Genomic DNA, 18,820 nt, shown 5'->3' on the forward strand with positions numbered 1-18,820 from the left:
CTACATTTGTCGCCCTACTTGGTTCTTACATCAACTCAGTGAGGTAGGCGCTATTATTTATCCCCATTTCATAGCTGAAAAAACTGAGACTGGGAGAGATTAAGTGATTTGAGGGGGGTCACACTGCAAGGAAGTGTCTGAGGTAGGAGTTTAACTCACGTCTTTCTCATTCCAAATTTAAGACTCTATCCACTGAACCATCTAGCTGCCTACTATGTTTCATATTTATACATATTACTCTTTTTTTTTGGAGGGGGGGAAGGCAAGGCAATTGGAGTTAAGTGACTTGCCCAAGGTCATATAGCTAGTAAGTGTCAAGTGGCTGGATTTGAACTCAGGTCCTCCTGACTCCAGGGCTGGTGCTCTATTCATTGCACCACCTAGTTGCCCCTACTCTTTTTCAAATATATAGAGATACTATAGTGTTTAGTTAAATCCAAATTCTTTTAAGAGCATTAGTGAGGGGCAAAGGGAGAGGATAGGCAGGATGGAAAAATTGTCTCACTTAAGCAGAATGCATAAATAGGAGTTTAAAAACAAGGAGGAAGGGGTGGGGAGAGCAGTTGACACTTGAGACTCATGCTCATTTGAGGCTTCAGAGGAAGGAAGAACCCATACATTTGGGTATAGAAATACATTTCATTCAAGAGGGAAACATGAGGAAAAGGGGAAAAAGTAAAGGGAGGAATAAGAGAGAGGGTAAATTAAGCAAGGGATTGGTCCTAAACAAAACAAGCCATAACTAAAGATCACAAAAATATTTATAACAACTCCCTGTAATGGCAAAGAATTAGAAACTGAAAGTGGAGTACCCATTAATTGGGGAATGGCTGAACAAGTAATAGTATATGAATATCACTGGATACTATTGTGCTGTAAGAAATGATGAAGATTATGGTATAAGAAATACCTGGGAAGACTTGTATAAACTGATACAGTGTGGAGTGTGCAGAACCAGGAGAACAATTTACATAATAACAATAATATTGTAAAGAATTGTAAAAGACTTAGGAACTCAGTGCAATGACCAAGCACTGAGAGGGTTTATGATAATATATGCTAGATATGTTATGGATAAATAGAAAGATAGATAGACAGACAGAGACAGACAGACAGACAGACAGACAGACAGACAGACAGACAGACAGATAGATAGATAGATAGATAGATAGATAGATAGATAGATAGATAGATAATCTCATGATAGAGAGGGGATAGATTCAAATTGCATATTGAGACTTTTTTTTTCTTGGACATGGTCAATGAGGGAATTTATTTTGCTTAACTACACTTATATGTAACAGGGATTTTGTTTTCTTTTATCATTGAGAGTGGAGCAGGGGAGAGATGGAAGGTACGAAAGATGAATTTTCATTGATCAAGAATTAACAAAATTTAAAGCATTACTGAATTTATCATAGTTTTTACTTCCATATTTTTCTTAGTCATTTGGCTGCTTAGGATACATACACCATCATGTGGATATTCATAAAAATTTTTATGTTAAAAGAGATCCTCATTTTGTAAACTTTGAGATGACAGGTCCAGTGGCTATAGACCATGTTGTCTATCTGAGTATTCCTTGCCAAATCTCCCCTGAATCTGTATTTAGGTCTTATGTCTGTGTCATCTCTTTTCTTAGAAATGGCAACTAAACGTTCTAGAGAATTTGGAAGGAGTGAGCCAAGGTAGGCATTAGTTTATTAACATATGGTCTTGATTCATTGTTGCTTAGGTAGGATCCTAGTTTTTCCATGCCCAGGTAATGACAGTTATGCCACCTTACTTCATAGGGAATCTATACTTCAGCACATAGAAGAGCATGTCTGTGAAAGAAGTAGTCTCTTTGGCAAGTCTGTTCCAGAGAGTACAAATACTTACTAAGGCTTCTGTGGTTTTATACTCATTATACTGCAACTGTTCTCTCCTTAGAAGGTATGTGACTTCAACTAGCATTTTTACTATTGCTAAGTATGTCCATCTTAATAAAGGCTCCCTTGGTTTTTGCTTTTATTTATAAATTACTTCATTTTTTTTAACCGGGGTCATTATATAGTGGATTACATCCCTAGAATTTTGAAACAAGGTCAGAAATATGTCCTACAGTTGAAGCTAAGGAGAATTAAAATTTTCAAAGAAGGATAAGATTAGTCAACTACCCAAATATTCTTTCCACCTCTTCCCACCTTAGAACTCATATGTTGATGAATTCAAGGTGTCTCCTGAAACTGTCAAGTGGAAGATATCTTTTTGAATTTCAAAGGTAAAATAAACCATGATCTAGCCAAATGCACACTGATACTATCTGAGATAATGTCAAAATCTAAGGGCCCTACACTGATTCTAGAAAAAGAAGGCTCAATAATGAGAGATGGCCATTGTTTGTCTAGCACCGTCAGAGGAAGTAGATCCTCTGATTTCACTAATTGGTACCAATTAGTAAACTGGTAAACATAAATCACTAATTGTAGAGTTAAGGAGGTCATTAATCCAGTTATCGTAGTTTGATGGAAATGTCTCTTGAGAACATCCAGTTCCCTTTGTTGTGATTCTATGATTACCAGTCAATTTTCTTATCTATAATCTGTTCTCTGAACTGGACCTCCTAGAAAGAGTGGGCTGTGCAAAAGAGTAGCATCAACAAAGCTAACATTATTGTAAATTAATAAATTAACATTCTAATTTGCAAATTAGTGTCTCTTTCAGACCTCTTGGCACACACCTGGAATCCCAACTACCAGGGATGCTGAGCCTGGTGTATCTCTTGAACTCAAGAGTTCTGAGCTGGAGTGGGCTATTGATCAGGTGTGTGGACTAAATCTGACATCAATATAGTGAGGTCCTGGGATCAGAGACCATCAGGTTGTCAAAGGAGGAGTGAACAAAGCCAGGTTAGAAAAAGAACAGGTCAAGCAAAGCTTCTGTACCAATCAATAGTGGGAATGAATCCATGAGAAACCTCTATGTTTCCAGCTTGGGCAAAACAGAGAGACCCAGTCTTACAGAAAACAACAACAAATTGGCATCTTTTGAATTTGATCAGTGTGGATCCAACCCTCAGAGTTTGATCACCTCTGAGTGAGCTAATAAAATAAAACTCCTGAACAACTAGATTTGACCAGAGAAGATTCCAATGAGGTGTGACCAGTAAGAGTTGCCAGTTGGATTCTCTCACCCTTCTGATCATCTCTCTTTTAACTTCAAAGTAAAGCTGTCCAATACCAATAGATGTTCCAGAAAAGATAATGCCCTTATATCAAACCACAGATTCAAAATCAACTTACTGTCTTCACTTGAGTTGCTGTTTTCTTTCTGTGGAATAAAAAGAAATCAGTAACAGAGAAAGCTCTTATGAAATGACTCATGTAATAGAAGCCAGTGTCCTGGAGAGCTGTCTCTTTTGGATCACAGAAGAGGGAGTTACTCATACTCTGCTGGTTTGCAGAGAGTTAAAGGGAGCAGAGTTAAATACCGTTAGAGGACTAGGAAACAAGTTAAAGCTTTAGGAAAATGCCTGGCAGGAAAATATTAACTATTCCCCAGCCAAGGTCTGAAAGCATACCAGATCTATTTAGCACCTTTATGCTGTGTAAAGACTCCTGACACATATATTATCTCACTGGAGCCTCCCAACCCTCCTATGAAGTGGCAGCACCAAGATTATTATCTCTGTGTTAACAGTTGTGGGAACTAAGATGCAGAAAAGTGCAATGATTAGTTCAAGGTCACACCACTTGTAAGTGGTGGAACCAGGAATCAAACTCTACTGAAATGTTCTATGATGAGAGAGCCATTATGGTACAGTACAAAGAACCTTGGTTCTGCTCCTTACTGAGTGGATTGTAAAAGGACTCAGGCAAGTCATTGCACATCTGAAACCAAGCCTCAGTTTCCTCATCTATAAAATAGGAAAAATGTGACTTATACTATTTCCCTCATAGTAATGTTCTGAAGAACCAATGAGATAATAATGTGCATGAAAGCTATGAGCTGATTAGCTATACTATTAAAATAATAACAACAATTAGCTCAAGTATACAGCAATGAAAATAGCTCATATTTCTATCATACTATAAAGGTTTACCATGTACTTTATTTACATTATCTCATTTAATCCTCCCAATAGTTCTATTAAGTACACGTGATTATTATCCTCTTTCGAAGAAAACACTAAGCACAGTGCTTGGCTTACAGTAAGTGCTTAATAAATGCTGTTTGACTTGACTTGCTGACTTAAAGATGGGGAAACTAAGCATATAAAAAATGCTCAATAAGTGGTTGCTGATTGCAGATGAAGAAACTGAAGTTCAAAAAGTTGAATGACTCTCCTAAGGTCACCCAAGTCACTGAGGTAGGATTTGAACTTGGATCTCCTTGAACCTATGTCCAGAACTTTATTGAATGTGCCACATTATTTCTTTTGTACTAAAAGAATCCTATATTTTAAAGAATGGTTTTTATTTTTGTTTTTGTTTTTTTTGCTCTTTGGAGGGCAATTGCAGTTAAGTGACTTGCCCAAAGTCACATGGCTAGGAAGTGTGTTGAGTATCTGAGGCTGGATTTAAACTCAGGTCCTCCTGACTCCAAGGGCTGGTGCTCTATTCACTGTGCCGCCTAGCTACCCCCTAAAGGATGTTTGTTTACTTACCATTTATTACTTAAAACAAAGGGTGAGCCTCAAAGCTAAAGATTAGATGCTACTGAAGATTGAAATGTCTCCAGAAATGCTAACACAGAATGACAGAGAAATAATGTAAATCTCTAAATATCCAAGGAAAGGTGATTTAATTTCCCCCTGACTTTTTACATAAAGTGGGGTGCACCTGTGATATCTTGGGTCACTATATCCTGGGAAAGGCAACTGGCACGTTTTCCGTGGTGGTGATTCTAAACTCACTGAGCAATCTTCAGATCTCTAATTTAGGAAGAGGATAGACCCTGGGCAAATGACCGGCATCAATCATCTAACTAGACATTGATCACATATCATATATAATATTCCCTGTCTCTTGACTGTTGGGATGATTACGTTTACTTTACTAAAAGATCTGTGAGTTCATTGATGTGAGCTAGTTGGCATGCACAGATTCCTGGGACCTACTTCCCTCCAGGTCAATCAATCACACAACAGGCATTAATTTACCTCTTACTGTATGCCGGGCACTGTGCTGGGCTGAGGTGCCTAGAATCCAGACTCACCTTAAAAGGCTTCAGTGCAGTATAGTGAGTAATAGAAGCCCAGCCTCTGGCACCCATTGGTCTTTCTCTGTCCTGGACTTAGACAAAAAGCAAAACCAGAGGAGCCCCCTTTTGTTCTGCCTAAACTATTGATTGGAGCAGAGCCTGCTCCCTTTCGAGAACGTCTCTCCCCCTCTTTCATCGAGGCTGCCACTCTGACCCTCAGAGAGAAGATATTCAACTTCAGCCTTCTCAGTTGGTCTCCTTTTTGTGGCAGGTACTTACATGGCCCTTGGGAGAGGGGATGGAGCTTGAGTGGATGAAGGAGGCTTGGATTCACGAGCTGCCACATTGTTGCTCTCACCTGAGTACAGTGGACATAAGCAACAGTCAGTCCTAAATCTTCAGGTCCTCAAATAGGATTTTCAAAGTGAAATAAAATCACCTTTTAGGCCAGGGAGGAAAGAGGCATTCACTCTTTCATTGTTTTTTAAGTAATAGATCACCATCATCCCAATCATAAAAGCTAACATTGATAGAGCACTTGCAACAGGCTTTACTGATGTCATCTCATATGATAGTAGTAACAATAATGATAGCGAACATTTAAAAAGCTCCTGCTACATGGCAGGCACCTTCCTACGCACTTTACAAATATTGTGTCTTTTGATCCTTACGACTTTGGGTAGGTGAACAACCTCATTCTTTAGCTGTGGAGTTTGGTCTTGTCTACTAGAATATGGATAGAAAATACAGTGTAGAGTCATTCCCTACATGATAAATGATCAAAAGATATGAAGAGTTTTCAAATGGAGTAATCAAAGCTGTCTGTATTGCCATATGAAAAAATACTCTAACTCACTATTGATTGGAAAAATGCAAATTAAAACAATTCTGAGGTACTACCTCATACCTATTAGATTGGTTAATCTAAGAAAATAATCTAATAAAAGGTAAATGACAAATGTTGGAAGGGATGTGGGAAAAATTAGACATTAATGCACTGTTGGTGTTGTGAACTGATTCAAACATTCTGTAGAGCAATTTGGAACTATGCCCAAAAGGCTATAAAACCACGTATACCCTTTGACCTAGCAATGCCACTACTAGGTCTGTATCCCATATTAACTGGGGAAAAATAAAATACTAAAAGAAAAAGAAAATTTGGTGTACACAGAAGTGGGAAGACTCCTCTCAGGAATCTTTCTGACCAATGGGCTTAGTTGGCTGGAGGTGAGAAAGGAGGCAGGAGTCTCTGACCAGTCTTTTCTCTGTAAGATCAGAGTAGGAATCCGGATGTGGATCCTGCTAGGAGTTTCCTAGAAATGTTTTTCATGGGTTCATCTGTTTGGGGGTAAAAGGAAATTCACTAAGGGAAAACAGAAGGACCTAGAACCAGAACCCCAGAGCCTCATGACACCCAAGGTCACTCTCCACCCTTCCTGCTACTACCTCTTTAGTTGTCATGAGATACTGGGGCTGCCACATGTGAGATTGATGGCAAACATGGAAAGATTTTCAGGACAGTGTAGAGAGAACTGAACTTTAGGGCAGAAGGAAGAATCCCTGACTTAGTTACTCTATGGGACAGTAATAAAAGTTGGGAGGAGGAAGGGAGTGGAATAGATTCCTACTCCTGGTCACTTTGTGATACAGTGATAAAGAAATCCTAGTCTTAGTGTGTGAGAAAGAATTATTGGGGTGCTAAATCCTAGAAAAGAGAAGGCTAGGAGTATGGAGGACATAATTGTCTTAAAGTACTTAAACAGCTGCACAGTCAAAGAGGGTTTAGACATTCTGTTTTGCAGGACCAGGAGCAATGGGGAGAGGAAAGGGAGAGTTGCAAAGAAGCCAATTTAGACTTGCATTCCAGGAATATTTCTTAACTGTCAGAGCTTTTCTAAAAGTAGTGGGTTTCCTCAGGAGGTAGCAGGTTTTGCCTCAGGAAGTAGAAGGTTCTGCCTCCTTGGAGGTCTTTCAGAGAATTTGAATAACCACTTGTCATCTATGTTGTGAGGGGGATTCTAATTCTGTTATAGCTTAGGCTAGATGTTCACTGGGCTCTCTTCTAACTCTGAAATTCTATGGTTCTATGAATCTTTTTACTCATCCCTCCCTGGGACAATGATGAGGAATCTCACAAGATAGGACATGGCAATTTTATGGTGACAATTGGAAAATAAAGAAGTTAGACAAGAAATGGGAGGGAGAACATATTTCAAAGCCTGCTCAGTGACCAAGGTGGATGGGAGCCATGCTTTCATAATGGAAAGATGACCACAGGAGCAGCCATGCTTATTCTGAGGAGGGTGAAGACAATGGGGCTAGGTTTGGGTTATAAGGAAGGAATTTGAGATAGGGGAGATCAAGGGAGGAGAAGGAAGTGATGAAGAAGAGAAATTAAGAGAGATGATGTATACATGAATCATATGAAGAGAGGCTAGGAACTATAGGCTTTGTCTCTGCTCTTACAAGGGATTTTCTGCATCTTTTCCTACTGGCTGGCTGGCATCTAGGGGCCCAACAGTCCAATGTGGGGGCAATTAATGAGACTAAAACTAGTGACTATTTCTATGTACTAGCACCATTGCCCAAGGCTCCCATGTTACTAATTTGGGGGCCATCTTGGATTGTTTCCCATACTTCTAACATGTATTCAGTTACCAGGTCCTGCTGGTTTTACCTCCACAGCATCTCTTAAATCCATCCTTCTTTACTCCCATTGCCACTATCCTACTACTGGCTCTCATTATGATCTGACTGGAATTTAAGGCAGCAACAGGTTCAGGAAGGATAAGGGGTGGGGATGGGGCAACCTCATCAGCATCCCTGAACTCATGGCAGGTGGGTGTCCTACCTATATGTCAGTTAACATTTAAAATAAACTGGTGTAGTTAGTGTTTTTTAATTTTATAGACAAATAAATTTAATCTTTGATCCATAGATGTAACATGAGCTTATTTATATATTTGTTGAATTAAAAGATTCCTGAAAGAGTGGCAAATTGATCCTTTACTTAAAATACTCAAAACTTGACAACAGAGCTTTGTGGTTATCAGTGGCTACTTACAGGTTTTGATGGGTGGTTTTTGGCATGGGGTAAAAGGTGGTGTCTGAAAAAGAAACAAAAGTAACCGTAAGTTGAGAATTTAAATTCCAAAGACCTCTTTTGTGATTTGACAGAAGTCTTTTGTCAGATCTCCTTTTGGTTTTCATTTCTAAAATTCCTTTCCTTCACATTTTGCATCTAGACTCTCCAAACTCTTCCCCTCCTTTCCTGATCCTCCCTCTATCCAGGAGAAGAAGAAGGATTTTCTTCATTAGGAATCAGAATCTCTACTGCTTTGGCATATATGGCCCCTAGACTGTCTATTTGGGGACACAGGAAGAAGGCAATGTGACTCAATGGAAAGCATACAGATCTAGAGTTCAAGAAACCCAAGTCCCAATTCTCTCTCTAACAATGACTAGCTAGTCACTGCGCCTCAGTCCCTCTCTGGAAGATCAGAATATCATGTAAAAATGAAGTAACTGCTTTGAAAAGTCCAAAGGATCACAGATCTAGACCTGGCAGGCATCTCAGTGATGCTTTATCTCCTCATCTAGTTCAACATTATTTACTATTTGAGGAAATTAAGGCCTGGGGTGACTTAACCAAGGTCACACAGATAGTAAGTGTCTGAGGTCAAGTTTGAACTCAGACCTCCTGACTCCAGACTTGGTGCTCTCTCGCCTGCACCACTCAGCCCACTCCCTGATCTCCATTTTACAGATACAGAAAAGTATCTCACCCTGGGTTATGCAGCTCACAGGAGTCAGATGTTGAACCCAGGACTTTCTGTCTCTAAGACAGGAGGCACTACATTATCCACTGCACTATGCTATCTTAGTGGGTATATTATGATGAAATTATTAGAATTAGATTTAATTAATTAATTAATTAATTAGAATTAAGCAAGTCATAATCTGATCTTGAAAATAGGTTTTACATAGCATACCATTTCTAATTCTACACAAAATATTGGTGAACTGTTTTTTAATTTTTTATTTTTTTTAAAGCAATTGGGGTTAAGTAACTTGCTTAGGGTTACACGGACAGTTATTTCTGGGTGTGGTGCTGAGTATCTGAGGCCAGGATTCGATCTCCAGGTCATCCTGACACTGGAGCCAGTGCTCTTACTTGCTGAGCCACCTGGCCACCCCTGTTTTTTTTTATTTTTTTAATTTTAAAATTTGTTATTTTGAACTTGACAGATACCAAAAAATAGGAACTCTTTCATAAACATAGAAAAGAAAAACAGGATCACATATGAATTTTTTTCTTTTGTATGGCTCAAAAAACACTTAAGATCATAGGCTATCAAACCTGCAATGAAGATATTGCCTTCAAGAGGAGAATTTGCACATTGAACTAGATCTTACCTCAGCCACAGGAACTTCATAGTCTTCTCCTGAAATCAGAAATATATACAATATAAATTTTATTTGTTAAATTGGTAGAAACTTGGACTTTACACAAAAATATCAGTTTGCTTATGAAGATCAAATAATATGACATAGAAAATGCTTTGTAAGTCTTGAAGCACGATGTAAAAGTTGCCTCTCGTTATTGAGGTAAGAAAAAACATTTGTTAAGTACTTAGTACACAGCAGACTGTGCTGGGTGCTGAAGATACAAAGGCAAAAATGAAATAGTCCCTACTCTTAAAGAATTGTTCAGTCAGAGGAATCCATCCATCCATCCATCCATCCATCCATCCATCCATCCATCCATCCATCCATCCACATATTTACATGCTTATAAATGTATGTATGAATATAAATACTAGATAGGCACTATATATGTGTGTATATATATTATATACATATATACATAAGTAATGTGCTTAGAGGTATGGAAGGAATGCATTCAGAGCAAAAGGGCAAACCTATGCAAATGCATGGAGGTGAGAGATTTAATGTTGCATATGGAGAAGAGCAAGTTGGCCCGTTTAACTGGTACACAAGCATATAAAGGGAAGCAATGCGTAATAACCCTGGAAAGGTAGGCTTTAGCCAGATCTGAAGAGTTTTACATGTGAAACAAGGAGTTTGTATTTTATCATAAAGGTGAGTGGGAGCCAGGGAAACATCTTGAATAGGAGAGTGACATCGTTGGACTTGGATTTTAGGAATATCTATTTTGTGACTGTGTCCAGGAGGATGGATCAGAGAGGGGAGAGATGGAAGGCAAGGAGACCAATTAAGAGGGTATTGCAGTAGTTCTAGTGAGGGTTGATAAGGACCTGAATTAGGGTAGTCAGGCTGTTTGAGTGGAAAGAAGAAGGCAGATGTAAGAGGTAGAATTGACAAGCCTTAGCAATTGATTGGCTACAGGTGTGTGGCAGTTTGGATGGGGAGCAGATAGTTGATTATGACTCCAAGTTTGGGAACCACTGTGACTGGGAGCATAGCAGTATCCATGACATAAATAGAGAGGATACAAAGGCATGGGTAAATTGCAAGTAGGGGTGGGGGTGGGATAATGACTCCTGTTTTGGAATATGCTGAGTTTGAGAAGCCTATGTTATATCCAATGTTTAGTAGTCAGTTGATGATGGAGGAGCTGATAGAATGAGAAGGAATTTTTAAAAAACACATTAATTTCTCTGGAAGAAAAATAGAGAAATACAATCCTTTTTGTAGTACCTGCTTTGTAGGGAAGCAGAAATATATGCCTTGTCCTGCCCTTCCATTGAAAAAATAAGGACTTACTATGTATTCTCTTGAATTCCTTACCATAATTAAATCACCATGGGCTTTAATCTCTCAGCTAGTTTGGACAGGAGCTGTCCATGTTGTGTGTGTGGACACAGATGCTGATTTTGGCTCCAAGTGGCTTCTGATAGATAATGTTTAACAAGGGACACAGAACCTGGTATGCCATGATAAATCTAGCACTTCTTACTAATTTTCACATATTAATCTGGACAAGTTCATGCATATTTCTGTGTCTTAGCTATTTCCCTCCATTCCTTTTATAACATCAACAGTCAAGATTGGTCCTATGATGATTATTGTATGTTAAAATGAATGTATTATAAAAGTTGTGGTGCTCAGAAATACATATGTATATGTATATGTACACACACACATCCTTCTTAGTGCTCCCTTTCAGAAGATGTCAAAATTCTTTCACCTCTATATTTCTTGTGTCTTAATCTTTGTCCTGATATGTGATCCATCTAAATTATTTAACTTAGTCTGATTTTTAAAAAGTATAGACTTTACCTGGAGCTAAGGCAGGTACAGGTGGAGGAGAGGCTGGTGGTGCAGAACTAGAAGGTTTGATGGATCTGTTCACCTTGGGAGCTTGAAAATAAATAATTAATTATTAAAGACATGCCCTACCTAAGAATAAAAAATGAATAATGGAAAGATTCTTTCATTAGTACCTGATATCTTACTGAATGGGTCAAAAAAAAAATCTCTTACAAATCATGCCAAACAGCAAAGTAGATAAGTTATTAAGAAAAAAATAATAAAAAATAAACCTTTTGAGAAAAAAATCATCAGTAAAATCATATTATAACAACCCCATGGAACATTAAAACTAATTTTTTGTAATAGAATTTTTCTGGAAATAACAGTACTAATATTGCTAGACCTGGACATAACGGGGTCAGCTACCAACATTTTTGTATCTTTGTGGTTATCTTTCTTTCTCTCTCTTTTCACACACACACACACACACACACACAAACACACTTTCCTTCTCTACCATATCTACATCTTATTTTTGATGGTGTTTTTCTCCAGGTGCATTCTGGGACCTCAGGCAGATTTTGTATAGGTGATTGTGATATTTGAGGAGATAAAGGCTGACAACAGGTAATGACAATCACTACTTTATGGAGTAACAGAAGCTTAGGTCAGGTCTCCTTTTAAAGCAAACTAAATTATCACATGAACAGGTCAGACAAAGCATTTAACCATATTTACTGTCTAGAATGGTTGTCGTTCGTCCTTTGTTCTGGAAGAGGACCAATGACATCATGAGGGCAACATCTTGACTTGAATGTCAATTGCATTTAAATGAGGTAAAGTTGTGCCAAATCATCAGCCTCAATAGCTACACGAAGAAAGAATGGTTTCCAAGAATCATCTAAGGAGGCATGAAAATGGCTTTGCTGCCAGAATGCATCTTTGTCATTGCATTTTTCAGAATGGAATTTTCTAAATGGGAGTTTACTTTTTTCTTTCTTTTAAAATTATTTTTTAAAATGTTATTTTCAGTTTCAAATTTTCTCCTTCCCTCCAGCCTCCCCCGACCCATTGAAAAGACAAGAAACACGATACCCATTATACATATTAAGTCATACAAAACAGATTTCCACATTAGTCATATTGCAAGGGGAAAAAAAAATCCTTCGTGACCAGGTGGCTCAGTGAGTAAGAGCACCGGCTCCAGTGTCGGGATGACCTGGATCAAATCCGGGCTCAGATACTCAGCACCACACCCAGAAATAATAACTGGCCGTGTAACCTTGAGCAAGTTACTTAACCCCAATTGCTTTAAAAAAAAATCCTTCAATCTTCACTCAGAGTTCATCTGTTTTCTCTGTTGAGGTGGCCAACATGTTTTGTTATGAGTCCTTTGGAACTGTTGTGGATCATTGCATTGATCAGAGTAGCTAAGACTTTCATAGTTGAATGTCTTTACAATATTGCTCTTACTATGCACCATATTCTCCTTGTTCTGTTCAATTCACTTTGCTTAACTGAGAGTTTTTAAAAGAATATTTTTCTTGAGATAGAGATAAAGACAATTGAAACAGATCAGGCACAGAGAGACTATTGTACTCTTCAGTGAATTGGTCTCAAGAAAGCACACTTTCTGATACAATGTTTTCAGTGTCTGTACAGAATATGCATTTTTATATTTCCAAAGTATTAAAAAAATCATCATTATCAATCAACGAACATTTATTAAATGCTTACTATACCCTGTACTCTGTAGTGGGGACACAAACACAAAAGCAAGACAGACCCTCCTCTCAAAGAGCTTATATTATTTTCACATAATTTCAATATAGTAATATATTAAAATATATTTTATTGAAATTAAAATGTGTTATTCTAGTAAAAATTTTGTTAAAGAGTTTTGAATTCTAAAGAGAAGCATAACTTTCTCTTTAAATATGTGATTTTGAAATGTCTGCTGATAAGATTTTTCATCTTCATTCAAGGTCAGTTTTTTGACATCTGCCCCCACCCCTCAGTTTTCCACTTGTTGCTGTTGTTGTTCAGTCATTATAATTGTGTCTAACCCTTCACGATCCCATTTGAGGTTTTCTTTGCAAAGATGCTGGAGTAGTTTGCCATTTCTTTCTCCAGATCATTTGAAGATGAGGAAACTGAAGCAAACAGGGTTATTATGATTTGCCCAGGGTCACACAGCTAGTAAATGACTGAGGTCAGATTTGAACTCAGGAAGATGAGTCTTCCTGACTTCAGGGCCAGCATTCTGTCTACCGTGCCACCTAGCTGCCCATTATATCTCTTGTACTAAGATGTTAGGGCATCTAGGTGGCAGAGTGGATAAAGCACAGCACCCGGAGCCAGGAAGACCAAAGCTCAAATATGACTATAGACACTTACCAGCTGTGTGACCCTGGACAGGTCACTTAAGCCTGTTTGCCTCAGTTTCCATATCTATACAATGGATCAGAGAAGAAAACGGCAAACTACTCTAGTGTCTTTGTCAAGAAAACCCAAAATAGGCTCATGAAGAGTAAGACAGGACTGAAATGACTGAACAACAACAAAAACGAAGGCCTTATGGAATCAATATCACCATTGCTTTTGGAAAGGGTCCATCAATTTAGGGCCCAATTGCTCTACTTGCCATCCCTGTGACTTCCTAGATCAAAAACATTTTTCCCTGACTACCAGTCCCTTATATGTGTTGTAGCTTCTCATTAGAATGTAAGCTTCTTGAGATCAGGGACTGTGTATTTGTAGCTCCTACACTAAATACAGTGCCTAGGATATAGTATCATTTAATAAGCCAATGCTACAAATAAAATAATTTAAATAAAATTTAATTTTAAAAGAATTAAACTTTGTGTAAGTATTCCTGAAATTATTCCTCCCTTAAGTTATGTTGGGTCAATCTGTCAACATAACTGAAAATTCATTTGCTAATGTGAAAATACCATGGAGCAGGGAGAGGGTGTATTCTCAACATGGTATTGACTCACCTGTAGCTCAGTGGCCTAGCAGCCACAGAAAACTATAGCTTCTCAGGTAAAATGGCCATTTTTAAGCCCAAGCTTACCACCTAATAGTCACTTATGCTCTTATCAGGTGCTAGAATTTATCTGAAATGCCTATGGTCTTACCTTGATCAGACGGCAGTGAACTGCTTTCTGTAGGATGGATATAATTTTCATCTTCATCATCAACAGGAACCACATAATCAGTCTTTAAAAATACAGAGATAAAAGCAATCATTGCTTAGTGTTCTCCAGGGGACAGTCTTACATTGACAAGCGAGGCTCCAGGGAAACCTCAAAAGTCCCTTCTGTCTTAACACAACTCTTGGTTGCCCATCTTCCTTGATGTGACTGTCACCCTTGGTACTGAAGCCATGCCTCAATCAGACATGAGATTATGGGACTTGTGGACCTAGAACAGGTAGGGGTGGTATGGGAAGGGACCTTGAGACTGAGGGAAATAACACTCTTAGGTCTTTTCGTTGGACCAAGGGAACCTGGGCACTGAGCCTTCCTTGGCCTGAAATTTTGTCTCCCACAATCACAGGACTCAGACCCTCAGGCTATGCTAAGAGCTGGTCCTTCACCACAAATGGCAACACGGCAAAAAGACATTCCTCGCCAAATGGGCTTCTGCACTCTTCTCTACTACCAATCTTGCATCCAGTCCTGTTCCCTTCACTCCATGTTTTCCTCTCTTTTGTCTCTTATTTTCTCATATTGATTTTTCTCCATTCTGCATAGACTGATAACAAATATGGCCATTGGAATGTACCCCCTTGTATCTCCACTTGTATGGAAATACTTCCCACAAAGCTATCCCAAGTTTGTTTTAATGTGCTATGTGGGTCAATACCCACTCAATACCATTTCTCGTGATCTCCTACTGATGTGGTTATGAATGTGTGTCAGTGGACATGTTAATTCAATCAAAGACATTTAGTTAAATAGCATGGCAACTGAAGTGAAGAGAGAAATTTAGTTCTTTTCCCCCTGCCCCCACTATGATGGGTACACATAGGTTACATTATCCCACCAGTGGAGAGTGTACACATTATTCCTTATGTGTGTAGCCTTCTTACTTAAGGCCCTGTAAGGGTTATGGGATTTAAAGATCTTCCATGCCCCGTTGGACTTGCTGACGTAGCAGGAAGGGGCGGAGCAAGAGGAAGTGGAAGCCAAACTAGAGTTCCTGCGGTGGCTGGCGGTGGTGGCGACGGCGGCAGCAGCAGCAGAGGCAGCGGCAGCGCGAAGCCCTTTTTGAGTTAGCCAGAATTTCTGCTAAGGACTCCTGCTGAGGACTGCCAGGGGCCGGAGCTGCTGGGAGAGCGCTTCCCAGACGCTGGGTGGTTGCTGTGAGTGGGGAGAGGAGGACCTTTGCCTGAGGTAGCCTGTTCTGTTTTAAAGGCTTGAAAATGTGGGTGCTTTCTACTTTATCTACCTGTGCCAATGTCATAACTACTCTGATGGCTTTCACTTTCTGGTTTTGGGACTCAGTCTTTTGGTATCTTAATAAATTTTCTAGTTTATTCCCCCATATGGCAAGTATGATGTATTTTGTGATGGATAATTATATCAGCATATCTGTAATCTCCATAGGCATTGTGAATATGGCATTGCTGATACAGGCCCTGGGAGAGAGTGTGATTTCATATGTACACAAAGGGAATCTTCTCATGCCATTTTGTTTGCTTTGCTGTCAAACATTTGTTTTGTTTGAACTAATGTGTTATCTGGCTGGCAAAAGTACTCAACTGGAGAAGTATAATGCAAAGAACATGTTGAGAGTTAAGGGGCCTCTGTTCAAATCCTGCCTTGATGCTTACTCCTTTGAGACCTTGAGCAAGTCACTCCCTGGGCTTCTATTTCCTTATCTGTAAAAGGATGGAGTTGGGCTGCATGGTTTCTAAGGTATTTTCTGGTTCTAGCTATGAGATGTCCTGATCCCATGGTTTTGAATGGATGCTGACCCACAGTATATTTTGAAATGGGGGTAGATTTTCTAGGATACACCTATGTCAGAAAATGTACTAGGGAGTACTAGAAAATAAGCAAACCTTTTCCCTTAGTGATAATTGTCTACATTATACTACAAAGAGAAAGTAACAAAAAGATCACTCCTAGAAACCTATTACTTTCCCTGTAAAACAGAATTTCAAAGAAACCCATATTCTCTTGAAAATTTATGTGAATTTCTAACACTTGTAGCTTATTGATTAAAAAGCGCTATTTACGAGGTCAGAGACAAGTTGACTTTCTACTGATGGAGCGTCTTAGGAAAGGAATCAAAGTGTGAGGGATGGTGGGGAAGGAGGGAGTAAGAAGAGTTTTTAAAGGAGGTGAGAAGGTACCTACTTCATAATTCCTCCCAGGGATACCTTTTAAAGTGGACACCATATCACAAACTCCTTTTCCCCCATCTTTTCTTTTTTTCCATCTCAGAAGAGAAAGCAGACAGTCAAAGGATCAGAGAGAAGAGGAAACAATTAGAAAGAAATTCAGTGGAGCAGAAAAGCAAAAGGGGAGGAAGAAAAAAGAAAAATGGAGAAAAAAAACTGAAGGGCAATAGGAAGGGGGCAGAGGTGAGGGGGATTTATCCACAATTGGCATCATGTCATTTCTCAGGGCCATAACCAATCAGTCACCTGGCAGTTAATGAGCATTTATTAAGCTCTTGGGGAAACCTGCCCTACTTTGGGATTTCTAGACCCCAGGTGTATGTCCCCACACATCAACTCACTATTTATATTTTCGATAGTTCCATAACTAATTCTGGAGTCCCATTAGTATAAAATTTCTGCATATGACCTGCTTCTAAGAAAGTGTTAAAATGAGATCTTAAATAAAGTTTTCCTTGAGCATGGAATGCTCTCTGCCTCTTAGCTTTCCTGGTTTCCTTTAAGACCTAACTCAAATCTCACCTTCTGAAGGAGACCTTTAGGTGCTCCCCACCAACCCACCCAGCTGGTAGTAACTTTACTTTGAGATTACCTTCTGTCTACTTCTAATTTATATGTTGCCTCCCCCATCAGAAGGCCCTCCTTGAAGGCAGGGATGATGTTTCTGCCTTTGCATTCCTGGCATTATGACTGATTGACTGTAGGAATTTACAAATTCAAGAGGGTTGAGCAGTTATGAGGATGAAGATCCCAGAGTGGCAAGACCCCACCTCCCTTCACTGTTTACTTTGTACATACCTCATGTGTGTGTACATGCTGCATGCTCAGATAGACTATAAGCTCCTTGAGGGCAGGGACTATTTTTTTGTTTTCGTCTTTGTATCACTTGTGTCCAGCACAAAGTTGGTGTTTAATACATTTTTGTTGGCTGACAGGGTGTTTTGCAAAGGTCAGCCCAGAGACCAAGGTGATTTTTGCATCTAAGTATGTGTGAGAGTTTTTGCCATTAGTATGAGGATTACCTCATCTTCCGAGCAGTTTTTTGGCTTTGGTGAGAGCTGAGGCTTCTGTGGAAGTGGTATCTGCAAAGATGAGTGCTTTGTTTTCGGAGAAGGCCAACTTGCTTTATTTGGAAGTGTCTTGCTGAAAGGTGGAGAATGCCTCTGGTTTGACCGATTATCTTTAAAGAAAAGTACACACACATATACACAACATGAATTTAACCCCCAATTAGTCAGTGTTTCGATTTCATTTGAGAGCTTTTTTTAAAAGAAAAGTCATTTTTGAAAGGTATGCAGCACAATTTCATATGTAGAATCCTATTTTGGCATTGACTTATATCATAAAGTTATAGATGCTTTTCAATGGAAAAAAAAATCTCCTAACAGAATTGAAAACTTTAAGTGATTGGGGATAGAACCCAGGCCTTCTGTCTCCACACCCAATGCTCTGTTTATATTTCCTCTGAGTATAGAATTTTATGGGAATTTACAGGAACCGTGGGTCAGACTGGACTGCTCAGAAAATAACCTGTCTTGTTTATAGTGAAATGTTTTTCCTTTTCTTTGACTGATTTCAAAATCACATGGAATTTCATGGTCAGTCTTAGTATACATACTACCCTCCACAAAGGGTCCTAGTGTCACAGGAATCAGGAAATATTCAAGGGACCTTAATTTGAATGCAGATAGTCCTTAGTATAATAATGGTAAAGAGTTCTGGGTTGGCATATCCAAAATGGTGGAAGACTTAAAAATCAATTTTTTAAATTGATTCTCAAATGTGGCATCAGATGATAGTCTACTGATTTATGCAATAAACCCAATAATGAAGCCTCATTATAAAACCAATTCAAGTAGAATTGGAAAGCACTTTGGTTTCCTCAGCCTGCCCCTTTCCATCCTGAGGAAGATCAGAATCACCTTTTCTATCACCTGCTCAAATCTTTCCTTTATAGAGGGCTCATAGAACCTTTCTGGTTATTCC

General features: G+C 39.0%; 1 protein-coding gene across 1 annotated transcript in view; it reads right to left on the reverse strand.

Moving 5' to 3' along the window:
• Positions 1–18,820, reverse strand: part of BLNK (B cell linker) — a 111,302-nt gene that overhangs the window by 22,169 nt on the left and 70,313 nt on the right. Inside the window, exons 6-12 of the mRNA XM_069067106.1 lie at positions 17,857–18,014; positions 14,562–14,643; positions 11,449–11,529; positions 9,601–9,629; positions 8,249–8,291; positions 5,464–5,542; positions 3,285–3,312 (exon numbers count right to left, since the gene is read on the reverse strand). Of these exons, the coding sequence (XP_068923207.1) occupies positions 3,285–3,312; positions 5,464–5,542; positions 8,249–8,291; positions 9,601–9,629; positions 11,449–11,529; positions 14,562–14,643; positions 17,857–18,014 (500 nt within the window). The remainder of the gene's footprint in view (positions 1–3,284; positions 3,313–5,463; positions 5,543–8,248; positions 8,292–9,600; positions 9,630–11,448; positions 11,530–14,561; positions 14,644–17,856; positions 18,015–18,820) is intronic.

Source organism: Petaurus breviceps, unplaced genomic scaffold (genome assembly GCF_028583685.1).
Source record: "Petaurus breviceps papuanus isolate PSGF00001 unplaced genomic scaffold, PetGlider_PUasm1.0 90740, whole genome shotgun sequence".
NCBI classification, from domain to species: Eukaryota; Metazoa; Chordata; class Mammalia; order Diprotodontia; family Petauridae; genus Petaurus; species Petaurus breviceps.